This window comes from Thalassophryne amazonica, chromosome 9 (assembly GCF_902500255.1).
Source record: "Thalassophryne amazonica chromosome 9, fThaAma1.1, whole genome shotgun sequence".
NCBI classification, from domain to species: Eukaryota; Metazoa; Chordata; class Actinopteri; order Batrachoidiformes; family Batrachoididae; genus Thalassophryne; species Thalassophryne amazonica.
Window position 1 is genome coordinate 99,552,531 of NC_047111.1, and position 27,965 is coordinate 99,580,495.

Consider the following 27,965-nt stretch of genomic DNA (forward strand, 5'->3'; position numbering starts at 1 on the left):
GAACATTCATGCTCTTGTCAGTGATATTAAAGAACATTGCGGTTAATCGACTTCCTCAATGGTTGGTCCGGATGATCCTCCACCAGAAGGAGTACCACCGGCTCCAGGGAATCCACTGGGCATTCCGCCGGGCATTCCACCAGCACTCTGGTACAGCTGAGTGATGATTGGTTTGCACACCTTCTCCAGCTCCTGCTGCTGATGTTCGTATTCATCCTTCTCTGCAGTCTAGATATGAGAACAGAAGATGGCCGATCATAAAACCATCTGAGGTCTTTTTGGATGAGCTCTGACTTGTGTAAATAACCTAACGAGATTAGACATTTCTGCTTTTCAAGCAGTTGTTTGGTTAACCCTTTATTGTCTGTGGGTGTCTGAGCAGTTTCCAACAATATAATATTCCCAACAGGAAAGGTTTATTATTCCTGAACATGAAAAAAAATTAATTTGTGTACAAACTGACAAAACTTTTTAAATTTGAGTTGACCTGAAGTTTAGATGTGAGGTTGATTTAAAAACACAGAATAGGTGAATGCAGCAGACACTGTATCCAGAAGGTATTCACAGTGCTTCACTTTATCCACATTTTATGTTACAGCCTTATTCCAAAATGGAGTAAATTCATTTTTCTCTTCAAAGTTCTACTCAACACACCATAATGTCAACATGAGAAATGTTTTATGAAATTTTGCAAATTTATTAAAAATAAAACTAAGAAATCATACAAACATAACACCCCGTCACATCTTGACAATTAGCCAGCCTATGCTGACCGTATTAAAACACTGGCGTATGTCTAATAAGTTAGGGGTAAGTTTTATACAAGTTAAGAGCACGTTGAAGCACACTGATATATTGCGAGTATGTCAAAACATTTGGGCATGCACAATGTTTTCTCATACGTTCCGCATACATGGGCCATAAGTTGCAGGTAAAGGCCCGGTCACACGGCACTTAACGAAGGGAAATGAAGCCCAAATCAAACAAGAAATCTGGACTTTCGTTAACCTCCGCAGCTTCGTTCCTGTGGCTGCCGCTTCGTCAGGATTTTTAAACTGTCAAAAATTTGAACAAACACTGCTTGAAAACCTCAATTCATGCACATTTCATTTTGCTGGAGTTCTTGACGTTTTTTTTTTTTTTTTTTTTTTTTTTTAATCATTTGCTTAGTTTTTGTAACGTTAGCGTTTAGATTGACTTCGTTCGACCATCTGAATGTTTTCATACAACACAGAAGCCAGGTTATGAGCACCCCTACGTTCATGTACCATTGGAAACTACAGTGCAAACTCAGCCTTTTTGCTTGGATTTTTTTTTTATCTGGGTGGGGGCGGGGTCAACTTTACAGGGCTCAAGCACCTTACATAAGCAAAAATGAATCTTTTGTGTGGATACAATTAATTATTTTACCAAAATAAAATGAAAACCACGCTCCTGCCACAAGCAACTGCTGAATTTGAAACAACAAAAAGTTGTGTAATTTCCGACGGTACATGAATGCAGCGTCAGCAACAGCCATTGCCTCCTGCATGTGGTTTTTTTTATTTTTTTTTATTAAATATAACTGAGTGCTGGAATGACAATCCAGCCCTTATGCACATGTGGCAACAGGTAGATTATATAAGAGCTGTTCTAGAAGGCAGAGTTCACGTTGTGGATCAGCTGCACCTGGTGGAAATAACCGCACATGGAGAGTATATGTGTGGCGTTCAAATCAATTCAAATCAATTTCATTTATATAACGCCAAATCACAACAAACAGTTTGCCCCAAGGCGCCTTATATTGTAAGGCAAGGCCATACAATAATTACGTAAAAAACCCCAATGGTCAAAACGACCCCCTGTGAGCAAGCACTTGGCAACAGTGGAAGGAAAAACTCCCTTTTAACAGGAAGAAACCTCCAGCAGAACCAGGCTCAGGGAGGGGCAGTCTTCTGCTGGGACTGGTTGGGGCTGAGGGAGAGAACCAGGAAAAAGACATGCTGTGGAGGGGAGCAGAGATCAATCACTAATGATTAATGCAGAGTGGTGCATACAGAGCAAAAGAGAAAGAAACACTCAGTGCATCATGGGAACCCCCCAGCAGTCTAAGTCTATAGCAGCATAACTAAGGGATGGTTCAGGGTCACCTGATCCAGCCCTAACTATAAGCTTTAGCAAAAAGGAATGTTTTAAGCCTAATCTTAAAAGTGGAGAGGGGTGTCTGTCTCCCTGATCTGAATTGGGAGCTGGTTCCACAGGAGAGGAGCCTGAAGCTGAAGGCTCTGCCTCCCATTCTACTCTTACAAACCCTAGGAACTACAAGTAAGCCTGCAGTCAGAGTGAAGCGCTCTATTGGGGTGATATGGTACTATGAGGTCCCTAAGATAAGATGGGACCTGATTATTCAAAACCTTATAAATAAGAAGAAGAATTTTAAATTCTATTCTAGAATTAACAGGAAGCCAATGAAGAGAGGCCAATATGGGTGAGATATGCTCTCTCCTAGTCCCTGTCAGTACTCTAGCTGCAGCATTTTGAATTAACTGAAGGCTTTTCAGGGAACTTTTAGGACAACCTGATAATAATGAATTACAATAGTCCAGCGTAGAGGAAATAAATGCATGAATTAGTTTTTCAGCATCACTCTGAGACAAGACCTTTCTAATTTTAGAGATATTGCGCAAATGCAAAAAAGTAGTCCTACATATTTGTTTAATATGCGCATTGAATGACATATCCTGATCAAAAATGAATCCAAGATTTCTCACAGTATTACTAGAGGTCAGGGTAATGCCATCCAGAGTAAGGATCTGGTTAGACACCACGTTTCTAAGATTTGTGGGGCCAAGTACAATAACTTCAGTTTTATCTGAGTTTAAAAGCAGGAAATTAGAGGTCATCCATGTCTTTGTCTGTAAGACATCCTGCAGTTTAGCTAATTGGTGTGTGTCCTCTGGCTTCATGGATAGATAAAGCTGGGTATCATCTGCGTAACAATGAAAATTTAAGCAATGCCGTCTAATAATACTGCCTAAGGGAAACATGTATAAAGTGAATAAAATTGGTCCTAGCACAGAACCTTGTGGAACTCCATAATTAACCTTAGTCTGTGAAGAAGATTCCCCATTTACAATGAACAAATTGTAATCTATTAGATAAATATGATTCAAACCACCGCAGCGCAGTGCCTTTAATACCTATGGCATGCTCTAATCTCTGTAATAAAATTTTATGGTCAACAGTATCAAAAGCAGCACTGAGGCCTAACAGAACAAGCACAGAGATAGTCCACTGTCTGAGGCCATAAGAAGATCATTTGTAACCTTCACTAATGCTGTTTCTGTACTATGATGAATTCTAAAACCTGACTGAAACTCTTCCATTAGACCATTCCTCTGCAGATGATCAGTTAGCTGTTTTACAACTACCCTTTCAAGAATGTTTGAGAGAAAAGGAAGGTTGGAGATTGGCCTATAATTAGCTAAGATAGCTGGGTCAAGTGATGGCTTTTTAAGTAATGGTTTAATTACTGCCACCTTAAAAGCCTGTGGTACATAGCCAACTAATAAAGACAGATTGATCATATTTAAGATCGAAGCATTAATTAATGGTAGGGCTTCCTTGAGCCTGGTAGGAATGGGGTCTAATAGACATGTTGATGGTTTGGAGGAAGTAACTAATGAAAATAACTCAGAACAATCGGAGAGAAAGTGTCTAACCAAATACCGGCATCACTGAAAGCAGCCAAAGATAACGATATGTCTTTGGGATGGTTATGAGTAATTTTTTCTCTAATAGTTAAAATTTTATTAGTAAAGAAAGTCATGAAGTCATTACTAGTTAAAGGAATACTCGGCTCAATAGAGCTCTGACTCTGTCAGCCTGGCTACAGTGCTGAAAAGAAACCTGGGGTTGTTCTTATTTTCTTCAATTAGTGATGAGTAGTAAGATGTCCTAGCTTTATGGAGGCCTTTTTTTATAAAGCAACAGACTTTTTTCAGGCTAAGTGAATATCTTCTAAATTAGTGAGACGCCATTTCCTCTCCAACTTACGCGTTATCTGCTTTAAGCTGCGAGTTTGAGAGTTATACCACGGAGTCAGGCACTTCTGATTTAAAGCTCTCTTTTTCAGAGGAGCTACAGCATCCAAAGTTGTCTTCAATGAGGATGTAAAACTATTGACGAGATACTCTATCTCACTTACAGAGTTTAGATAGCTACTCTGCACTGTGTTGGTATATGGCATTAGAGAACATAAAGAAGGAATCATATCCTTAAACCTAGTTACAGCGCTTTCTGAAAGACATCTAGTGTAATGAAACTTATTCCCCACTGCTGGGTAGTCCATCACAGTAAATGTAAATGTTATTAAGAAATGATCAGACAGAAGGGAGTTTTCAGGGAATACTGTTAAGTCTTCAAATTCCATACCATAAGTCAGAACAAGATCTAAGATATGATTAAAGTGGTGGGTGGACTCATTTACATTTTGAGCAAAGCCAATTGAGTCTAATAATAGATTAAATGCAGTGTTGAGGCTGTCATTCTCAGCATCTGTGTGGATGTTAAAATCGCCCACTAAAATTATCTTATCTGAGCTAAGCACTAAGTCAGACAAAAGTTCTGAAAATTCACAGAGAAACTCACAGTAACAACCAGGTGGACGATAGATAATAACAAATAAAACTGTTTTTTGGGACTTCCAATTTGGATGGACAAGACTAAGAATCAAGCTTTCAAATGAATTAAAGCTCTGTCTGGGTTTTTGATTAATTAATAAGCTGGAATGGAAGATTGCTGCTAATCCTCCGCCTCGGCCCGTGCTACAAGCATTCTGGCAGTTAGTGTGACTCGGAGGTGTTGACTCATTTAAACTAACATATTCATCCTGCTGTAACCAGGTTTCTGTAAGGCAGAATAAATCAATATGTTGATCAATTATTATATCATTTACTAACAGGGACTTACAAGAGAGAGACCTAATGTTTAATAGACCACATTTAACTGTTTTAGTCTGTGGTGCAGTTGAAGGTGCTGTATTATTTTTCTTTTTGAATTTTTATGCTTAAATAGATTTTTGCTGGTTATTGGTGGTCTGGGAGCAGGCACCGTCTCTACAGGGATGGGGTAATGAGGGGATGGCAGGGGGAGAGAAGCTGCAGAGAGGTGTGTAAGACTACAACTCTGCTTCCTGGTCCCAACCCTGGATAGTCACGGTTTGGAGGATTTAAGAAAATTGGCCAGATTTCTAGAAATGAGAGATGCTCCATCCAAAGTGGGATGGATGCCGTCTCTCTTAACAAGACCAGGTTTTCCCCAGAAGCTTTGCCAATTATCTATGAAGCCCACCTCATTTTTTGGACACCACTCAGACAGCCAGCAATTCAAGGAGATCAATTGATCAGTCTGTTCACACAGACTGATCAATTTACTGCCCTGATATATTCAATCATCTTTACACTTACAGTGAGGAAAACAAGTATTTGAACACCCTGCGATTTTGCAAGTTCTCCACTTGGAAATCAATCATGGAGGGGTCTGAAATTTTCATCTTAGGTGCATGTCCACTGTGAGAGAAATCCGGAAATCACAATGTATGATTTTTTTTAATAATTTGCATGTTACTGCTGCAAATAAATATTTGAACACCTGCCAATCAGCAGAAATTCTGGCCCTCAAAGACCTATTAGTCCGCATCTAAAAAGTCCACCTCCACTCCACTTATTATTCCAAATTAGAAGCACCTATTTGAGGTCAGTAGCTGCACAAAGACACCTGTCCACCCCACACAACCAGTAAGACTCGAACTACTAACATGGCTAAGACCAAAGAGCTGTCCAAAGACACCAGAGACAAAATTGTAGACCTCCACAAGGCTAGAAAGAGCTATGGGGCAATTGCCAAGCAGCTTGGTGAAAAAAGATCAACTGTTGGAGCAATTATTAGAAAAAGGAAGAAGCTAAACATGACTTAATCTCCCTCAGACTGGGGCTCCATGCAAGATCCCACCTCGTGGCATATCAATGATCCTAAGAAAGGTGAGAAATCAGCCCAGAACTGCATGGGAGGAGCTGGTCAATGACCTGAAGAGAGCTGGCACCACTGTTTCCAGGTTACTGTGGGTAATACACTAAGACGTCATGGGTTAAAATCATGCATGGCACGGAAGGTTCCCCTCCTTAAATCAGCACACATCCAGGCCCGTCTTAAGTTTGCCCATGACCATTTGGATGATCCAGAGGACTCATGGGAGAAAGTTACATGGTCAGATGAGACCAAAATAGAACTTTTTGGTCTTAATTCCACTCGCCGTGTCTGGATGAAGAAGAATGCTGAGGACCATCCCAAAAACACCGTCCCTACTGTGAAGCATGGGGGTGAAGCATCATGCTTTGGGGGTGTTTTTCTGCACATGGGACAGGACGACTGCACTGTATTAAGGAGAGGATGACTGGGGCCATGTATTGCGAGATTTTGGGGAACAACCTCCTTCCCTCAGTTAGAGCATTAAAGATGGGTCGTGGATGGGTCTTTCAACATGACAATAACCAGAAGCACACAGCCAGGATAACCAAGGAGTGGCGCTGTAAGAAGCGTATCAAGGTTCTGGAGTGGCCTCGCCAGTCTCCAGACCTAATCCCAACAGAAAATCTTTGGAGGGAGCTCAAACTCTGTTTCTCAGTGACAGCCCAGTAACCTGGCTGATCTAGAGAAGAATGGAGGAATGGGCCAAAATCCCTGCTGCAGTGTGTGCAAACCTGGTGAAAAACTACAGGAAACATTTGACCTCTGTAATTGCAAACAAAGGCTACTGTACCAAATATTAACATTGATTTTCACAGGTGTTCAAATACTTATTTGCAGCAGTAACATACAAATAAATTATTAAAAAAAATCATATATTGTGATTTATGGATTTTTTTTAGATTATGTCTCACAGTGGACATGCACCTAAGATGAACATTTCAGACCCCTCCAAGTGGGAGAACTTGCAAAATTGCAGGGTGTTCAAATACTTATTTTCCTCATTGTATATTTATTTCCCCTTTTGACAGTTTTTTTTTTTTTTTTAATAAATCAATATATATGGCTTAGTAACATAATACAGCGAAATAGCACCCACCATGGCAGACCAGCATTTTTGTTGTTGTTTGTTTTTTAATTTGAGCAAGATGGAGCGCGCAGCATGCTGTCAATCTGAACCAGATAGTGAGGATTCTATATACCATATGCCAGTTCACTTGCCTCTACTGGTGGTTACGCTCTTTCTTGCCTCTACTGGTGGTTGGCTCTCACTGCGGTATTGTATCACTTCCTGTTCCGGAGCACAGCGGTGTTTTGCTGTATCTGTTAGCTGTTTAATCTGCGCAGTTAGATTGATCTAGTTATCTAGATTACGATTTGTTTCCCAGTGTAATCTTCACGTGCCTTAACTAAAGCACTCCTTCTGCTGAATCACCTTTAAATTATTTACACATTATTCACTTTGCATGTTTTTAGGAATCCGCTAGCTTAGCGCAGCTACTAGCTCTTAGCCGATTTAGCATGGCGGCTTCTCCTGTCTCTCCCGCACTTTTCTGCTCTGGGTGTGAAATGTTTAGTTATTCCTCGGCCTCCTTTAGCAGTAACGGTACTTGTAATAAGTGTAGCTTATTCATAGCTTTGGAGGCCAGGCTGGGCGAATTGGAGACTCGGCTCCGCACCGTGGAAAATTCTACAGCTAGCCAGGCCCCTGTAGTCGGTGCGGACCAAGGTAGCTTAGCCGCCGTTAGTTCCCCTCTGGCAGATCCCGAGCAGCCGGGAAAGCAGGCCGACTGGGTGACTGTGAGGAGGAAGCGTAGTTCTAAACAGCGTAAATCTTAGTGATCGATCTCTGCTCCCCTCCACAGCATGTCTTTTTCCTGGTTCTCTCCCTCAGCCCCAACCAGTCCCAGCAGAAGACTGCCCCTCCCTGAGCCTGGTTCTGCTGGAGGTTTCTTCCTGTTAAAAGGGAGTTTTTTCTTCCCACTGTAGCCAAGTGCTTGCTCACAGGGGGTCGTTTTGACCGTTGGGGTTTACATAATTATTGTATGGCCTTGCCTTACAATATAAAGCGCCTTGGGGCAACTGTTTGTTGTGATTTGGCGCTATATAAAAAAAAAAAAATTGATTGATTGATTGAAATTGATTCTGATAAGGAGATGATCCTTCATTTATTCTGGACAAGGAACCAGAGCAGGTGAATCCACCGATGTGTGTGCATATCTTCACAGTGGGTCAGATCACACACTTCTGTTTGCAGCTGAGCTCCGTTCCAGCGCTGAGTCCTGGAATGCAGAGACGCAGACACACACTGCTCCAACAGTGGCTCCAGGCGCGTTTCATTTAAAAGCGTGGAGATCAATGTTAGCTTCGGTTGCATTTTGTTCCTCTTTCGTTTCTTTTGTACTCTTGATTCGCAGGCTATTCAGTGATAAAGCTCATTCGTCTACCTTTTCTCAACGATATGTGACTTTTTAACTTTTTTCCCCACTTTCATTCAGTAATTATCATATGCCGTGTGACCGGGCCATAAGTTATGAGATTGTTGACCCATATTTCTTGAAAGTTACTCATAAGTCGAAATACGTTCATTGATGCTGTCCATTGATTGGTTGAACAACTGAAAGCTGCAGTCCTCATGCGAACAGTTCAGACTGTTATGCCGTATTCACACCGCACGCCACAAATTCGCATCCCTCGCCTGGCGATGGGCGCGCCACCATCGCCCGGTGTGTCGCTCTGCTTGAGCCGCGTTCACACCGGATGCCACAAATTCATCATTTGCTGCAGGAGCTGCGTCTGGATGACGGCCGCTTTCAGCGGTACTTCTGCCTCTCCAGGACCCAGTCTGAGGACCTCCTGTCCCGTTCGCGTGTGCACGTGAGAAAAAAGAAAAAAAAAAAACTGGCTGCTGCTGCTGCTCTCTCTCCCCTCAAACTCTGTCATAATTGTGTTATAAACCAGTCACCATTTGTTTTATTATACATCTGTGTAGTTAATAAAATAATCATGGACGATTCGTTCGCGTGCACGTGAAAAGAAAAAAAAACAGCTGCTGTGGTGCTGCTGCTCGCTCTTCCCTTTAAACTCTATCATAATTGTGAAATAAAGCACAAGATCACATAAGTCCTGCTCACAGGCTGGCTGCCAGAGACAGGACATGTCCACATCAAGTATAAACTCCAGACATCTCCACGTCACTACATATCCAGTCCCTGATTGGTCAGCGCGGCGGGACAAGACAAAAAAGTTCAGATTTTTCAACTTGGGGAGGAGGGTGACGTGATGTGCCAATCGCTCAAAACTGCTTCATTCGCGTCCATCGTGTCGCATTGCGTGGCTTGAACTTTTGTGGCAACCTGTCGCCGCAGTCACTTGCGTTTTGTCTAGTGTGAAGGCGGCATTACAAATATTAAAAGCATTCACACACGGAGTAAATATACAGTCTTCATCTTACCTTTTCATTTCAGTGGGATCCTGACGAAAACGTATCCACATAAAGGGTCCTGATTTTGGAAAAGGACGGCTGAAAATACTTTAGTTCCTTGTTGCGGCTGAAGAAATGTAGCGTTTTAAAAGAACTGTATTTGGTGTGTTTCACAGCCTGAACCAGAGAATGCCGGGGCTTTGTGCCACAACAAGAAAATGAACTTATTTTAAAATGTCACAGTGCCTCATTCATTCACATTCAGAGTTTACCACAGATATCAGTCAATTCTTCAGCATTGTGCACGCGAGAAAATGAATCCCATGATCCACCAAAGACAAAAATAAAATAAATTACTCTGTGTGGTCTCCGTGTAGAGGAGAGAGGCAGCGCAACAACGTACATACACTCGATGACGTGCTTGTTAATATTTACATGTTCCGGCTGCCAAACAAAAGGGTTCTGCTGGCGGTGGAAATACAAACCAAGCCAGACTTAACTGTTCCGACCAGCACCGTACTGTGCAGTACCGACCCAGACCACTCGATGTAAAAGGGGCTGTCAGCATACATTGCCTAAATCGTCATGGTGTGACAGCTGCATAACGTATTCGATGTATCCAGGGTATTCACTGCATATTTCATAGGTCGGCATACGCTGGCTGAATCCTCAAGGTGTGACAGGGCCCCAAGTAGTCACACGCTTTGCTCAATACTTTGTTGATGCTCCTTTGGCAGCAATTACAGCCTCAAGGCTTCCTGAATATGATGCCACAAGCTTAGCACACCCATATTTTGGCAGTTTTGCCTATTTCTCTTTATTCCTCATTATGGGGTGTTGTGGGTAGAATTCTGAGGGAAAAAAAAAATAAAAAAAAGAATTGACTCCATTTTGGAATAGGGCTGTAACATAAGAAAATGTGGAAAACGTGAAGTGCTGTGAATACTTCCAGGTGCCCTGAATTTTGATTCCATTAAAAATATTCAAATTCTTTAATTTCAACTTCTTAAAGGCAAATCATTTATTTTACAAGCTGCTTAACTCCTAACTGGCAGTAAACTGATTATTTTTTGGGCTGTGGATGTAAGACATCAAAAGGTATTAGCTTGGGCTCTGGATAGCACTGACGGATGTACCAACTAATTGAGAAAGAAAATAATCATTAGTTGCAGCCCCATTTACAGTCTTAACAGTGTTCATTGTCTACACAGCTGTTAGTCCTGTGAATGGACACATCATTTGATGAATATTTTACCCGAGAACCTGTGCCCACTGAAGCTGATCAATCCAGAGTCATCACTCAATTCTGCTGATAGTCTCCTGGTGTCAAAGACATTATTTAAATTTTAAAAGAAATTATATCATCAAAAAATTAATTTTTAGCTCATATGCAATATTGTTCATTGACTGGATTTTTTTTTTTGGGGGGGGGGGGGGGTCACTGTAAGAAAAGTTAATTAAAACTGAACAGTGAAAAAATCCTATTTGGATGCAAACTGCACGGGAATACTTTGCCTCTGTGACAGGCCAATTTATATTCCTATCTCAAGTGGAATAACCATCAAATTAACTTTGAAATTTTCCATCCAACATGACGGCGTGACCAGAACATACACGAATTAAGAAGCCGCTCCTCTAAATCTAAACCAGATAAGGTGGCTCTGTGGGACAACAGTTAGCCTACCAATATACAGACTAGGATTTGATTCCAGGTGTGTGCTTCAGATTCTAATCTGTGTCTTTGGACAAAACACTACATCTGCATCGTCCCAGTCAACCAGACTGTAAATGGAGCCCTGCCTTGTTTGGCAAAGTAACCTGAAATGGGATGCCATCTTTACCAGTGCAAGTTTACTCTTATCCCTTTTGCACTAGAGCAGGGGTGGGCAACTTGTTCCAGAAAGGGCCAAGAGGGTGCAGGTTTTCTTTGCAGCCACTGACTCCACCAGGTGATTTCACTGATTAATATCACTTTGAGCAGATGGAATCAGTTAGTGAGTGAAATCACCTGGTGGAGTCAGTGGCTGCAAAGAAAGTCTGCACCCTCTTGGCCCTTTCTGGAACAGGTTGCCCACCCGTGCACTAGAGTATCAGGAAATAAGCACTGGCACCAATGGGCCTGAAGGTCTACATACGCAGGACATAAGGAAGCATTATAGCAGCACACAGTCGTACCTGGTTTTTGTCAAGCCAGCTGATGACCTCGTTGCACTTGTCTAAAATCTTCTGCTTGTCATCATCACTGATCTTGCCGGCAAGTTTCTCATCCTCCACGGTAGACTTCATGTTGAAAGCATATGATTCCAAACCATTCTTTGCAGACACCTTGTCACGTTGGACATCATCTTCAGCCTTGTACTTCTCAGCTTCTTGGACCATGCGTTCAATATCCTCCTTGCTTAGACGACCTATAATAAAACATATTATAGACACATACATATTTAGCAATTGGTCATAGATTTTGAGTCAAGAAGCATGTCTTTTCTTTCTGTACCCTTGTCATTTGTGATGGTAATCTTGTTCTCTTTGCCGGTGCTCTTATCAACAGCAGAGACATTAAGGATACCATTGGCGTCAATGTCAAAGGTCACCTCAATCTGTGGAACGCCACGAGGGGCAGGAGGGATACCGGTCAGCTCAAACTTGCCCAGCAAGTTGTTGTCCTTCGTCATGGCACGCTCACCCTCATAAACCTGTTGGGCATATGGGACACTGGCAACAGTTAAGATTTTCTCAAAATGCAAGATCATAATTAAGTGATTTAATTCACTCAAACAACAAACAAAATGTATTGCACAAGTATGTGACCTAAAACTGAATCCTCACCTGGATGAGAACACCTGGCTGGTTGTCAGAGTAGGTGGTGAAGGTCTGCGTCTGTTTGGTGGGAATGGTGGTATTACGCTTGATGAGGACAGTCATGACACCTCCAGCTGTCTCAATACCCAAGGAGAGAGGGGTGACATCCAGAAGGAGCAAGTCCTGGACATTTTCAGACTTGTCACCACACAGTATGGCAGCTTGGACAGCTGTGGAGACAGATTATAGTTTCACCGAATTACTATACCACATGTCGATTGAGTTTCCTCTCCTTGCATATAGGTTAAGGGCACATTAGTGATTTCACTGAAGTTCCACAAACGTACCAGCACCATAAGCCACAGCCTCATCAGGGTTAATGCTTTTGTTGAGCTCCTTTCCGTTGAAGAAGTCCTGCAGAAGCTTCTGGATCTTGGGGATACGGGTGGAACCTCCAACCAAGACGATGTCATGAATCTGCCCTTTATCCATCTTTGCGTCACGGAGTGACTTCTCCACGGGGTCCAAGGTGCCACGGAACAGGTCAGCGTTGAGCTCTTCAAAGCGAGCCCTGGTGATGGAGGTGTAGAAGTCAACTCCCTCATACAGAGAGTCGATTTCAATACTGGCCTGGGTGCTTGAGGACAGGGTACGCTTTGCCCTCTCACATGCAGTGCGGAGACGACGGACAGCTCTTTTGTTGTCACTGATGTCCTTCTTGTATTTGCGTTTAAACTCAGTGATGAAGTGGTTGACCATGCGGTTGTCAAAGTCTTCCCCACCAAGATGAGTATCTCCAGCTGTAGACTTGACCTCAAAAATTCCATCCTCAATGGTCAAAATGGACACATCAAATGTTCCACCACCAAGATCAAAAATGAGAACGTTCCGCTCAGACCCAACCTAGAAAATTGGAGAAAGTTGAGCAAAACTAATGGCTCCTTCACACATAGTGCAAAGTTTGGACAACATTTGGATGAAAACAGTGAAACACTTTGAAATTAGCGCACAAAACATTGTGCCGATGGGCAGGCATGCACGAACCCGGTGCAAAAGTTTGTGCACACGCCAGTGTCTTTCAAGCAAGAACAGCGCCAGGTGCAGCACATGGCGCCGCTTATGTGGTATAAATAAAAAATAACCAGCCGGTACGTGTGGAACCACATCACGCCGCTTATGTGGAATAATAATAATAAAAAAAATAAAAAAAAGAGAGAGAAAAATACACCACCCACTGGACGGGAACTCGCACCTTTCAAGAGTTCGGGATTACTTTACGGGAGACTTTACTACTGAGCTAGGGAGCTGTTCTGTGAAAGCTGTGGGAATCTGCAACATATCAGGAAGGACATGGAAGTATTACAAAAAAATTAAAATCCCACACCACATAAAAACACCGCATTTATCAAGTGAGCATATGATCCGTCTGTTCCTCTAGTGATGACCCATGGTCACAGACATACAGTCAGGAAATGACATGAATGAGAAACGGTGTGCTCTGAGCATGTCCACATCTATTGATCAGGTGCATCCCGTCGGCCACGCGCGGGTTCTACCTGACACGCGTCTTGTGGATGGCACGCCACAGCACAGACACCGCGTCATGTGGAACAGAGCTCACGTGGGTGATGTGATGGTCAGATCTCCCACTGTGTGTTCTGATCTGATTGACAAGTATACTTGTCAGTTTTTCCTTACTTTGTTCTGTTGTCGCTATAGACAGACTGTGTGTAATTATTGTGAATTGTTTTAGATAAAACTGTCAAGGTCACAGTTGCTGACGCTCCAACATTTTAAAGTGTGGAGTTAAGATACTGAGAAATAAGTGCACATTAATCAATTTTGCACGTGTATGAGTGTGAGTTGGTGTCCAGTGTAAAAGAGAGTATTCTGAGGGAGAATTCTGAAATAGATCTGCTGATGAAATAAAACCTTTCCGCTTGTTAAGATGTTAACTCAAAGACAATAAATACTATCGTCTTCCTACTGTCCATGTTGAATGATCATATAACTGGGGTGAAGTGGTTAAAATATGGTTGATTTTTGTATACTGGATAAGGTGTAAAAGGTGGTTAGTTTCGCCTACTTAACAGATTTTAAGTAAAGCTGATCAAGATTATATTCCAGTAGTGATTAATGATTGGATTTATTGTTGTGTGATATATTTTTGTATGGTGTTGGTTTGAAATTTGTGTGGGTTAGTTCTTTTCTGTGGGGGGGGGGGGGGGGGGGGGGGGGGGGGGAATTCAGATTGACTGCTTCAATTAACCATTGCAGTATTTGGCCCATCTTGCCTCAGTAATCATGAATGAGCTACTGTGGAACTGACCAATTAGATCAATAAGTTCCAGCGGGTATTCATTGGCCGGAAACAGGCTCGTGTAAGCAATAAAGACTTTGGGTTCTAAAACACTGCTATGAATCAGTTATTAAATACTGCTAAAAGATTGAAAAATTGTTGATTGACTGATCCACTAATTTTTTGATGGCACATATCAGACAGAAGGGAGCAGTGGTTGTGGTAGATTCTCTGGGGACTATTAAAAACTGATTGTGAGACTGTGATTGCATACCCGGTTCTTGACCTCCGGGCCCCAAACAGCCTGACAGAAGGATGGCGAAAGAGGAAAAAAAAAAAGAAGTCTCCTATCAGTTCACTGTAATTAATAGTTCCGTTGAGATCTACGTGTCTAAATGTGTGTATAATATGTTAAGTGTAATGTAAATTGTTTGTTGTAGCAGTTGTGGGATTTTGTTCTTGGTCTGGGGTGTTGGAGGAGAAGCGTGTATACACACAGCTGCTGAGGGAAGCTCTAAATGCTCACTTCCCTCCTCCTCCTCTCCCTGCCGCCCCACACCCCCACAACTTGAGGGAGGATTTGAAAAACACTGCAGTGATATTTGTTGTGCTATAACATATGAAACACGGGGGTTTTACTAGTGTTTTAAAAGTGTTTGTTACTGTTAAATTTAGAGAGATATTGTTTGATGTAATCAATTCCAGCTTTAATGTTGTTTTGCATTATGTTGCATTGGCTTTACCAAATACATTCAGTGTTCTATTCTTTGAAGTGTGGTTTGTTTTGGGAACAAAGTGTAATTCATCACTCCAGCCGAAGAGCAGAGCAGAAGGTTGTACAGTGTGTGAACAGTAAGACTGGGTTGATTATTGTAACATGTTTATAGAGCTCCTGTTGAAAGCGTTAATGTTGGTGAGGGTGAACTGACAGCAATGTAGAAGCAACAAATAATAATAACTCAATATTTTGATCATCCTGTGTTTTGATTGAAATAATGTGAACTCTCATGTGATGCAACTAACCCCTGCTGCAAATCAAGTAAGAAGCTGCAGTCTTTCATAAAGCATTGAAGACCAATGAAGCACTTATTAATTATTATTTGATGTATGATTAAGTTAGGCCTTAAAGGATAGAGATTGTTGGACAAGTTTTCACATGATTATTGTCCATCCTGACCCATAGTTATTCCTGCAAACCAAACATTGTTTATGTATCTGATTCTGTCATTATGTCTATTTATTATTGGTGTTTAAGCACTGATTAATCCAACAGATCTATTCTGGGATGATTTGCTAAAAGATACTTCACTTTCAATGATCCTGCATGTTTGATGTTCTGTGCAATTAAAACTGCTTTGACATGACACCTCTTAATGGGTGTTCCCCCACCCCTTGTAACCCCTGCCCAGTATGGAAGGCTGTGAGCCCATGACGGGTAAGATCCCATCTTAAACCTTGGGAAAACCTAAGGCAGGCCCAGTCACGATTATTCGACCTTGTCTCTGTGACGCTCTGACTCACTAGGACATGAGGATATGGCACTGGGGTACTGTGGTGGGGTCAAATTTGTCCGTATGACTATCAATCAATTTTTTTTTATATAGCGCCAAATAACAAACAGTTGCCCCAAGGCGCTTTATATTGTAAGGCAAGGCCACACAATAATTATGTAAAACCCCAACGGTCAAAACGACCCCCTGTGAGCAAGCACTTGGCTACAGTGGGAAGGAAAAACTCCCTTTTAACAGGAAGAATCCTCCAGCAGAACCAGGCTCAGGGAGGGGCAGTCTTTTGCTGGGACTGGACTACATGGTAGGCAGTGTATTGATCTAATTGGAGTACTGGATCATTGTCGGGAATTGAATTGTCATATTAAGATTGGCCTGCACGTAATAATCGATATTAATCAATGCTTATCATTCATCCAATCAATCAATTTTTGCAAATTAATGCGTCACAATGTCCACCAAATCGCCGAGCAGAGCATGTTTAATCTGTGCGAAGCACAACCCGCAGGGTAATGTACTGATTGATGCATATAGCAAATGGGTAGAGGTGTTCCCTGTTAAACATGCAGATGCTCTGACAGTTGCAAAGATACTTTGTAGAGACATAATTCCAAGACATGGACCACCTGAAACAATGTACAGTGATAATGGTACACATTTTGTAAATAAAATCATCCAACATTTGACAGAACATTTGAAAATAAATGCAAAACACATTGTGCTTATCATCCTCAAGGCGCAGGTTTAGTGGCAAGAACAAATGGAACTATTAAAAGTAAGCTCAGGAAAATGCATGGAAAAAAAAAAAAAAACTGGGTTCATTGTTTGGATTTGGTGAAACTGTACATGCAGCATGCAGATAACACCCAGCTCAGCGACTTGCCTTACGCCATTTGAAATTTTGTATGGCAGGCCCTACAGAATACCAGAGTTACAGAAAATAGCTGGGCCTGATATTGAGGATGAGGGATTAGTTGACTATGAGACGTGTGTTATCCCATAAGAATGTCATACAAGATACCAACTAACAAGATACCAGACTCTCCTATTTCTGTGCAGGGCCCTGAGAATCAGGTCCAGATCGGAACACCTCCATTTCGGAGTGTTAGAGGACAAGTTGGGACAAGCCTATCTCGGCTTTCAGTGCTTACCAGTCGAGTCAGTATAAGAGAAACTGTGGAGAGCTGGACATGTCCCAACTTGTCCTCTAACACTCCGAAATGGAGGTGTTCCTTTGTCTCGCTTCATCACCGAATCGGTCGTGACGCGCAAAGACTCCGCGTGGCTTTCCATGACAAAATCTCTTATTAAAAATGAAATCTGCCAGAAAATGGCTGATGTCCAGCTCTTGTGATAACCAGAGAAATTGCACACGACGGTCCTGGCTCCACACAGCCATCCGTTTAGAAATGATGTGGTTTTTGCCTCTCGATGGCGGCTCGGAGCGCGGCGCGCCGTGCGCCATTGTGGGGCGTCCTTAAAGCTGTAGTAACACTCCTTATTCTCTGTGAAGCCCGTAAAATTTTCACCGAAAGCCAGATAAATTTTTCGAATGGTTTCCAGCTGCCTGTCTCTAACAGTTTCTGAAAAAATTCTGATGGAAAAAAAGCCCAAATCATTCCGCCATTTCCTCGCAATGAAACAACGACGAGAGGGGTGGACCAGTGCTCACTCAAAGCCTGCCCACAGGCGAATGACGCAACCGACAGGCGTGGAAAAACTCACGCATGCGCACGAAGGTTCAAGCTTGGCTGACGTAAAAACATATGAATCACATCCATATATTTTTTGCATACAATAAAAAGGTCGGATACTTTTCTCACAGACCTCGTATACATGTATGCATGTGTGAGAGTTCATGTACCATTATTCCTTTAAATAATTACTCATTGTCAAAGCAATCACTGTTCAAGTAATCATTAGAACTGCCACACGAGAAAGTGAGCAGATGATCTTTGGCTTAGTCAGTGTGCAGACTGTTTTGCTAGAGTTATGTTTTTGCTAAGCACAGATGTGCACCTTTAATTAACAGTTCAGCCTTGAGGAAAGAGCAATGTAACCGGAACACCGGTTCAGGGCTGGACATTATTATCGGAAGCTTAGGAGACTGAGGGCTCAAAGCCATAACAGTTTTCATATCAATGTGAGACCAGACTTTGTGTCTTTCCATCATTTTGTGATATTGTCACTCCTATATGCTTGTATGTAACTATATTCAATAAAAAGGAGAAGCAAATGGGCGGGGCCTTCAGAGCAGATGACAGTTCTTTCTGAAGGAGCTCCTCGTTTGTCCTCTCCTGATCAGGAAAAATCAAATCAAATCAATTTTATTTATATAGCACCAAATTACAACAAACAGTTGCCCCAAGGCGCTTTATATTGTAAGGCAAGGCCATACAATAATTACGGAAAAACTCCAACGGTCAAAACGACCCCCTGCGAGGGAGGGGAGCAGAGATCAATCACTAATGATTAAATGCAGAGTGGTGCATACAGAGCAAAAAGAGAAAGAAACACTCAGTGCATCATGGGAACCCCCCAGCAGTCTAAGTCTATAGCAGCATAACTAAGGGATGGTTCAGGGTCACCTGATCCAGCCCTAACTATAAGCTTTAGCAAAAAGGAATGTTTTAAGCCTAATCTTAAAAGTGGAGAGGGTGTCTGTCTCCCTGATCTGAATTGGGAGCTGGTTCCACAGGAGAGGAGCCTGAAAGCTGAAGGCTCTGCCTCCCATTCTACTCTTACAAACCCTAGGAACTACAAGTAAGCCTGCAGTCTGTTGGGGTGATATGGTACTACGAGGTCCCTAAGATAAGATGGGACCTGATTATTCAAAACCTTATAAGAAGAAGAATTTTAAATTCTATTCTAGAATTAACAGGAAGCCAATGAAGAGAGGCCAATATGGGTGAGATATGCTCTCCCCTTCTAGTCCCTGTCAGTACTCTAGCTGCAGCATTTTGAATTAACTGAAGGCTTTTCAGGGAACTTTTAGGACAACCTGATAATAATGAATTACAATAGTCCAGCCTAGGGGAAATAAATGTATGAATTAGTTTTTCAGCATCACTCTGAGACAAGACCTTTCTAATTTTAGAGATATTGCGCAAATGCAAAAAGCAGTCCTACATATTTGTTTAATATGCGCATTGAATGACATATCCTGATCAAAAATGACTCCAAGATTTCTCACAGTATTACTAGAGGTCAGGGTAATGCCATCCAGAGTAAGGATCTGGTTAGACACCATGTTTCTAAGATTTGTGGGGCCAAGTACAATAACTTCAGTTTTATCTGACTTTAAAAGCAGGAAATTAGAGGTCATCCATGTCTTTATGTCTGTAAGACAATCCTGCAGTTTAGCTAATTGGTGTGTGTCCTCTGGCTTCATGGATAGATAAAGCTGGGTATCATCTGCGTAAATGAAAATTTAAGCAATGCCGTCTAATACTGCCTAAGGGAAACATGTATAAAGTGAATAAAATTGGTCCTAGCACAGAACCTTGTGGAACTCCATAATTAACCTTAGTCTGTGAAGAAGATTCCCCATTTACATGAACAAATTGTAATCTATTAGATAAATATGATTCAAACCACCACAGCGCAGTGCCTTTAATACCTATGGCATGCTCTAATCTCTGTAATAAAATGTTATTGTCAACAGTATCAAAAGCAGCACTGAGGTCTAACAGAACAAGCACAGAGATGAGTCCACTGTCTGAGGCCATAAGATCATTTGTAACCTTCACTAATGCTGTTTCTGTACTATGATGAATTCTAAAACCTGACTGAAACTCTTCAAATAGACCATTCCTCTGCAGATGATCAGTTAGCTGTTTTACAACTACCCTTTCAAGAATTTTTGAGAGAAAAGAAAGGTTGGAGATTGGCCTATAATTAGCTAAGATAGCTGGGTCAAGTGATGGCTTTTTAAGTAATGGTTTAATTACTGCCACCTTAAAAGCCTGTGGTACATAGCCAACTAATAAAGATAGATTGATCATATTTAAGATCGAAGCATTAATTAATGGTAGGGCTTCCTTGAGCAGCCTGGTAGGAATGGGGTCTAATAGACATGTTGATGGTTTGGAGGAAGTAACTAATGAAAATAACTCAGACAGAACAATCGGAGAGAAAGAGTCTAACCAAATACCGGCATCACAAAAGAAATTCAGTGTCTCTTGCGTGATCATTTTCTGTGTGTGTGTAAACTGGGTTGTTCTTTCCAGGTCCGACTCCGAACAACTCTGACACGTTTCAACCTTGGGGGCTGTCAGTGGTCGCTCCGTGCGCATGCGCGCTCGCTGCAGCTTGTTGCCACCACGGTGATACATGTTTTTATTTATGCCCACGTAAATACAGCAATCAGACAGACGTGCCTCACAGTGGACAGCTGTTAGTCCATGACTGTCCAAAAACAGTAGGTGTTGTGTACCTGGAATGTCAGAATGACAGATCACCACAGCTGCTTCTGTCAGAAGCCACGCCTCCCGTGAATGGAGCGCACACACCCACATGTCGGGGTGTGTTTGCAAAGTCACACTGGTGGGGAACGTAGACAAATTTCACAGCAGTACGACAGTGATTGTCTGCAGTCTCTTGTCGTGTCAAGAGTGCGACTGGCCACACATTTTCTAAGTGCCAAGCAAGCGGTGTTAAATGTTTGTGCGTGTCACCTGGAATTTGGCTGGCACCTGCCGGGAGAGGGTGCGATGGGTTTGCACAGCACACACTGTCTTTCAGGTGCTTGTGTGCGCAAATAGTTGAAGCAACAGGTGTACGAGGCATTGGCGACAGGGACGACATTACACGGTTTGCACACGATTCCTACGTCATGCACACTAAGTGTACACTTCGTCCAAACTTTGCACTATTTGTGAAATACAGCTGCATAAAGGTGAACCAATCCACACACACTACATCTTCTCATGACTTTAAACTCACCTTCTTGTCCAAGCCGTAAGCAATTGCTGCAGCGGTGGGCTCATTAATAATTCTCAGAACATTTAGACCAGAGATAGTCCCAGCGTCCTTAGTTGCCTGACGCTGAGAGTCATTGAAGTATGCAGGAACTGTGATAACTGCATTTGACACAGACTAAAAAGAAGAAGCCTTATTAGTCCATTTGATCAGTAGTGCTTCATGTATTGACACAACACTATTTTGTAAATTACCTTCCCAAGATAAGCTTCAGCGATTTCCTTCATCTTTGTCAGTACCATGGAGGAAATTTCTTCTGGGTAGAATGTCTTAGTCTCACCTTTGTGCTCAACTTTCACTTTTGGGCGTCCACTGTCACTGATGACACTGAAGGGCCAATGTTTCATGTCTGACTGAACCACTGGGTCCTCATACCTTCTGCCAATTAAACGTTTTGCATCTGAAATGACAAAAATAAACAAACAGCAGTCAGATGTTGCAGACAACTCCTCCCTAACAGGTCAACATTTAAAGATTGTGCCACAAGTCTGACGCTGCACTACCCAGAGAAACACCCATTTCTACTCAGAAGATTCAGATCAATCAATGCATGAAGACTGGTCAATGTTTGACCCTCTTTTTCAAACAAGTACAAGCCAAAATTTAGCAAAAACCTTATTGATCCAAGTAAAAACAATCCAGCTAAAAATTCTACACCAATTATGGTAGATTTGGCTGATGTTGGAAAAGGTCTAGCCACTGTGATACAAACATTTTAAGTTAATCACAGGAATGATACTACAGATCAAGACCAGTATGATGAAAATGGCTTATCTGTCATCTCAGACACTGATATGATTGATGTTAAAAGATATGCGGTACAGTGGCTTAGCAGTTAGCATTGTTGCCTTACAGCAAGAAGGCCCTGGGTTCGCTTCCCCCCTTTGTCCTTTCTGGGTGGACTATGCAAGTTCTCCCTGTGTTTGTGTGGGTTCCATTCAGGTGCTCTGGTTTCCTCCCCATTCCAAATGTAGCGGCTTCTACTCTCCGCTGTTCTGTGTTGTGATTGACTCCTCCCACTCAGCACATGAGCTCACAATCACCAGCATGGGAGGTGGACACACTGGCCAGTCAGCTAAAACCTGGGCTGAGTGGCCACAGTATCCTTTAACTGTCGGGGGAGTGAGGCCTAATAGCTACCACGTGCACAGCAACTCCTGCTGGCCTCGGTCACACAGAGACATGCAGATTAGGTGAATTGTAAACTTTAATTGTCCATAGGTGTGAGTGAATGTGTTCGTCTGCCTAAATGCGCTGGTTCTGTGATGGACTAGCAGCCTGTCCAGGGTATATCCTGACTTCAGATACTTCTAGTAAGAATGCAGATGACATAATTGGGCAGGGCAGTCTCGTTTGAGGGCGGACGCTAAAGGGGTAAAATATGACGCATATGATGTAATTTCTATACATCGGGGGACAGAAACACGGCACTTTCTCTGAGATTTTGGACAAATCACATGCAAACAAAGTGAAAATGCAAAGAAAAAGTAACGATGCGGTGGAAGGTGGACGTGTTGTGCTTTGTTTACGACATGGAGCTCAAACATATCAAGGCGGTTTTGCAGGAGTAGCTACTCTAGTTAGCTCTGTAGGCTAACAGTTACCGACAACGTCTCCCATTCACGTTGCCTTCCCTTCTCCACTGGGAGCTGAAAAAAATTGCCCTTTTCTTGACTGCTTGGGTGATTGCAGCCAAAAACAGAACAGTACACCATTTTTCTGTGTGTATACAGTATTGTGCAACGGGAACGGCTGTCCCCATAAGTGGTCAAATTGTGCAATATCACCCAGGGTTCAAATGAGACTGCGCTGCCCTATTAATTTATTTGCTCAATGCTGTCACAGTGGTAAAACAGTATTGTTGGGCTGCATTAATATTACATGACACCTATCACTGCACACTCCTGTAACCTTACCAAAGACGGTGTTGGTGGGGTTCATGGCAACCTGATTCTTGGCTGCATCTCCAATAAGCCTCTCAGTATCTGTGAAGGCCACGTAGCTGGGTGTGGTCCTGTTGCCCTGGTCATTAGCAATGATTTCAACTTTGCAATGCTGGAACACACCCACACAGGAGTAGGTGGTCCCGAGATCAATACCAACAGCTGCTCCTTTGGACATGGCTCCTGTGAGAACACAATACACTTTGTTATTCCACCAGAAGCTATAAACAGTTGTTTAAATGTACATAGAAAATGCTTAATTCCTGCGGTGAGTCAGTTAGTTAATATGGTTGAACAGCATGTTTAGCACCTATATGTATGTGCAGACTATCCCTGTAGTTTTCATTATCAAACAAGCAAGGTTTTATAATTAATCAAATGAATAGTCAATAGTGTAAAAAAAATAAAGCCCCCCACAAAAATACTCCAAACTTTTCCCAACTTACCTTCATTTCCTTTCTAGATGTCTTGTATGGACCAGACAAGGACAACTGTATAACCGTGGCCCTTCGTCTGTTGGCTGGCAGACGTAATGAAGTACATTACATGTGAAGTGGTATTTTGATACCTGTTTTGAGTCTTTTGTTGGGTTTCAGGTGTAAGCTATAGTGTAATAGGACAGTCTGACATGGCTCAGGTGCTGCCGGTTTGAGACACTTTATTTTCAGTCTGAGTGCACTATACGTTCTATTAGTGCACAAACTGATTTAAATAATGTGGTCTGTTCTGCTCCCACTGCTCATCTATCCATACACACACGTCTGCACCACCTCAGAGGAACAGTAGGCCTGCTGCACCTTCCCCACCGGACAGTGTTATATTCCTGGTTTCTCATGCCTTATCCATACGGAAAAGAACTTTCCCTATGCAATCTTGTCATTTTTCTTTAACGTTTTTGTAGCTACAAGAAATATTGAAAATGACTTGAAAAAAATCACCAGCAATCGTGTTTTTGTTTTAGCTGTTTTGTTTTTGTGTGAATGTAGGCTGAATCTGCTGACAGGTGCTGCTGCTGTGAGGTAAGTATAACGGCAACCAGCTAGTTAAAGTAACCAGAAGGAACATAACCCCAGTACGCATCTATGCGGGAAAAAAAAACCCTGCTGCACCAAATATTATCGCCGCTAATACTAATTACTACGACCTAGAGACGTTTCAATAACAACACAGCGCCTTTCATTAACGATAAAACCGTTTTATAAAGCTAAAGAGATCCATTCGTTTGTGTGCATAAATATGAGCCGCGGTCTTACCTGAATAACGCTGCGGATGAACTGACGGTACCGCAGCAGCTGAAAGCGAAGCAAAAGATGCCGCACAGCTTCTAGAACTGTCCCACGAGCAACCAACCAATCAGGTTTCAGAAGAGCCAGCTTCCAGCATTTTCTCGAATCATCCTCTGATTGGCTACATCTCCGGAAACGACGGTTCTGAAAGTGTATGTTTTGCTTTTGAAAATAGTTCTGAATGTCTTTAACTTGCGTGGGGCCCCCGAACTATCTCATTGACAGTCGTTTTCTTCGTCTTTTTTCCCCCATATTGTATTGCCTTGCAGGTCATTATCACAGTAGCACATTTTTACTTTGAATGTGCCCATTGATTTCATCTGAATTATTAGGGTCTTTCCAGGTCCTGGTGCTGCCTGTCTTGTCTTACTGGTTGTGAGACTAACCAGTGACCTAATGCCCCTTTACCTACGGTGACAACTAGATGTTTTTGGTAAGTATCTTCAATGGATCCTTGGATACCGGCGGAAGGTAACTGGATACCTCGGAACCACACAACCTTGTTATCAGCAGTACTGGTACAATCTCGGAACCAGTACGATGTCAGTAACACATCTCAGAACCACTACTATCTTGGTACCACATGTTTTAAAAAAGTGTAGTGAGTCCCAAAAAAGGGGGTAAATTTGTGCTCTCGGATCTCTGTACCACATGTATTAATGCTATATGTTTTCGTCCATAAGAATCATATACTGAAACGTAAAACAACATTTTGGGACTGTTTACCCCTTAAATTAGCTCATCTAAGACAAAATTAAGAGAGCCGTGTATGAAACATATCACATTAATACATGTGGTTCTGAGATCATAGTGGATTAATACATGTAGTATGGAGATCGTACTTGTTCTGAGATCACCGGTCCCGAGGTGTCTAGAAACCCCACTGGGATGCCTTTGTATCAAGCAAACGGTTCCTAAGACACATTGTGAGGGAATATCAGCTATGACATTTTGACCATGTGGCCTCTTTCTCTGTGCATGATCCAGCACGCAGGTGCCTGAGTGTTGACCCCAGTGGCGGGAGAAGGCCAAGGGGACACCTACATTTCACCTGGCGGCGGCAGATAAATGGTTATTTTAGAGATATGGGAATGGTCCAGCTGTCTGCGTGGGTAGTTGCCATCCAGGACCTAAGGAGGTTCTGTGGTGTTTTGGATGTGACAAAGCACAGCACCTGCACACGCTCCCAAACTTAACTTGAGTTGATTTTCTGAATACAGTGGAACACAAAGTTATTAATGCTGCATTGCATCATTTAAATCTTAAACTAATTAAAAACGTGTTCTGAAATAAATGCAAATGGACAAATTCCTTTATAACCAGACTTTTTAATTAAATGTGCAAAAGGTACTGAATCAACAGCAACAGACAAAGATGCTTTTATATTATGCAATTAAAAAAACAAACTGTATGTGACAATTAATAGTACCCTTTGTTGAATTTACAATAAATCACCATTTTTACAACCTGTTTGGTTTAGACACACAAACATTTCCAAGTCACTGAATCTCTCTTAGATGTCATTTGCATTATCTTGAAGAAATTCAAAGAGTATGGTACTGTATATGGTGAATCTGTCTGAAGTAAAATGAAGGACCATGCAAGAAGGAGAACAGTGGGGAAGCCACCAAAACAGCCATGACAACTCTGAAGGACTACAGGCTTCTGTGGCTGAGATGTGAGAAACTGAGGGTAGTGTAAACAACTTCATGGTGCAGTGGAATGGAGAAGGATTTAAGACAAAACAACACAAAACAAAAAAACAACAAATCTAGCCTTGAATCTCATGTGCTTTTTGGCGATCTGCAGCTGAAATTTCACATCTTCTTTTGAAGAAAATTCTTCTCAGCTCCATTCCACCATGAAGCTGGAACTGGTGATGTAAGTTGCGCCATACTCAATCACTATTCTCCAATCACATCCACAGAAGCCTATACCTCTTTCAAAGATGTCATGGTTGTCTTGGTGGCTTCCCTCTGTAGACTAGCTCATACTTGCATGTTCACTTAGTTTGAGAACTGCCTTCTTTCCTTTGCACTTCCGCATGTTATCCACAAAAATCCACCTGGTGCTGCTATTGTTGTCTTGGTTTCAGCTAAACTTTGCAAAGTGAAGATTTTTCAAGATTTCAGACTGATGACAACATGCAGCCCAATGGAGTGATGGGGGGAAACATTAGTTTGACCATTAAGACTAGGAATGGGTATTGATAAGATTTTATCAATGTCATTATCAGTTTCGCTTATCGATTTGATTCTTTATCGATTCCCTTATCAATATCTCTTGTGAATTTTCTGTGTACTAAAAGTAGGCTTTACAGGTTTTTGATGTCAACAACATTTTATTGAGTCTTTAAATAAATATGAAATTGGTCATTGGATCCTTGATCTCTGGACATAAATATAAATAAACAAAATCTGTATTTTTTTTTCAAAAGCATTGCCTTTCAGACTTTAACACAAATGTAACTCCATAGACTCTGGCCAGTGATAGACAGTGATCAGCAGGAGGCTACAGGGTGGAGGAGGCAAAGTTCTGGACAGCAGCTGCAAGAAGCAGAGAGGTGAGTTAGGATTCATATCTTTAAATGGCTTTGATGTTTTGCCTATTGGTTGCTGTTGATGAGTAAATAGTGGACCAGCTGCTTCAGATTATGGCCCCTTCAAACATAGTGCGAATATGTACAACTCCTGGGCGACACCCGTCAGAGCAGCTGGTATGTGCATACCACGAAACATTACGCCGATGGGCAGGCATGCACGATGCTGGTGCAATGGTTCATGGACGTAGGAACACAGAGCCACTAGCTGGATGATGTGGTTACACATCTTGCAGCTGGTGTGAAGAAAAAACAAATAACAAATAAAAAAATACATGCTGTGACGGTTCCATGCATGTGGAAACACAGTAGCTTTTCCCATCACGCAGCTGAAAAAAAAATACTTGTCACCCAAGGGATTTGAATGCGTGCTTCTAAAAGCTCTTATTGCAGCCAGAAACTTTACCAAGCAAGCTGCCATTGCAGTCCTGTAAAAGGTGCTGAACACTGCCTTATATCAGGAAGCACATGGACATATAAAAAAAAAAAAAACGCACCATATAAAAACATTGCATTGTATTAAATCCCTCTCATCAAGCGGGCAATAAAAATATGATGCGTCTGTTCCTCTGTAGATGACCCATGGTCACCGATGTACAGTCATGAAATCACATGAATGAGACTCAGTTCGCTTGTCTCATTCATGTTCACATCTGCTGGAGTGTGTCTTGCCGGCCCGCAGTGGACAGTGCGCCACAGGACACCACGTTATATGGAACAGAGCTCATGTGGGTGACGTGACAGTCAGATTGCCTGTTGTGTGTTATGATCTGACGGTCCGTTTCAACCTGGGGGCAGCCTGTCCATGTGCACGCCATGTGCGCTTGCTTGCTTGCTGCAGCCCAGCGCCACAGTGATACATGTTTTTATTTTTGCCCACTTAATGACAGCAAACAGACACACGCATGTCACAGTGGTCAGTTGTTAGTCCATGTCCATCCAAACACAGTACCGTCCAGCTGGGACGTCCAGAGTGGCAGCTCTCCACGGCCGCTTCTGTCATAGCCACACCTCCTGTCAGTTCAGCGCACACACCAAAGCCACACTCGTGGGGCACTTAGACAAATTTCACTGCGAGTACGACAGTGATTGTCTGCAGACTGTTGTCATGCCAAGAGTGC

At 42.2% G+C, this 27,965-nt stretch overlaps 1 protein-coding gene across 2 annotated transcripts in view; it reads right to left on the bottom strand.

The window, feature by feature from the left end:
• Positions 1-27,965, bottom strand: part of LOC117517721 (heat shock cognate 71 kDa protein) — a 50,680-nt gene continuing 22,715 nt past the window's right edge. Inside the window, exons 1-9 of one of the 2 annotated variants that reach the window (XM_034178862.1) lie at positions 24,213-24,342; positions 22,933-23,142; positions 21,211-21,416; positions 20,981-21,133; positions 12,577-13,132; positions 12,257-12,459; positions 11,925-12,123; positions 11,606-11,838; positions 1-228 (exon numbers count right to left, since the gene is read on the bottom strand). In XM_034178862.1, the coding sequence (XP_034034753.1) occupies positions 43-228; positions 11,606-11,838; positions 11,925-12,123; positions 12,257-12,459; positions 12,577-13,132; positions 20,981-21,133; positions 21,211-21,416; positions 22,933-23,137 (1,941 nt within the window). In that variant the 5' untranslated portion in view covers positions 23,138-23,142; positions 24,213-24,342 and the 3' untranslated portion in view covers positions 1-42. Of the gene's footprint in view, positions 229-11,605; positions 11,839-11,924; positions 12,124-12,256; positions 12,460-12,576; positions 13,133-20,980; positions 21,134-21,210; positions 21,417-22,932; positions 23,143-24,212; positions 24,343-27,965 lie in introns of those variants that run through there. The other variant, XM_034178863.1, reaches the window with a different exon arrangement.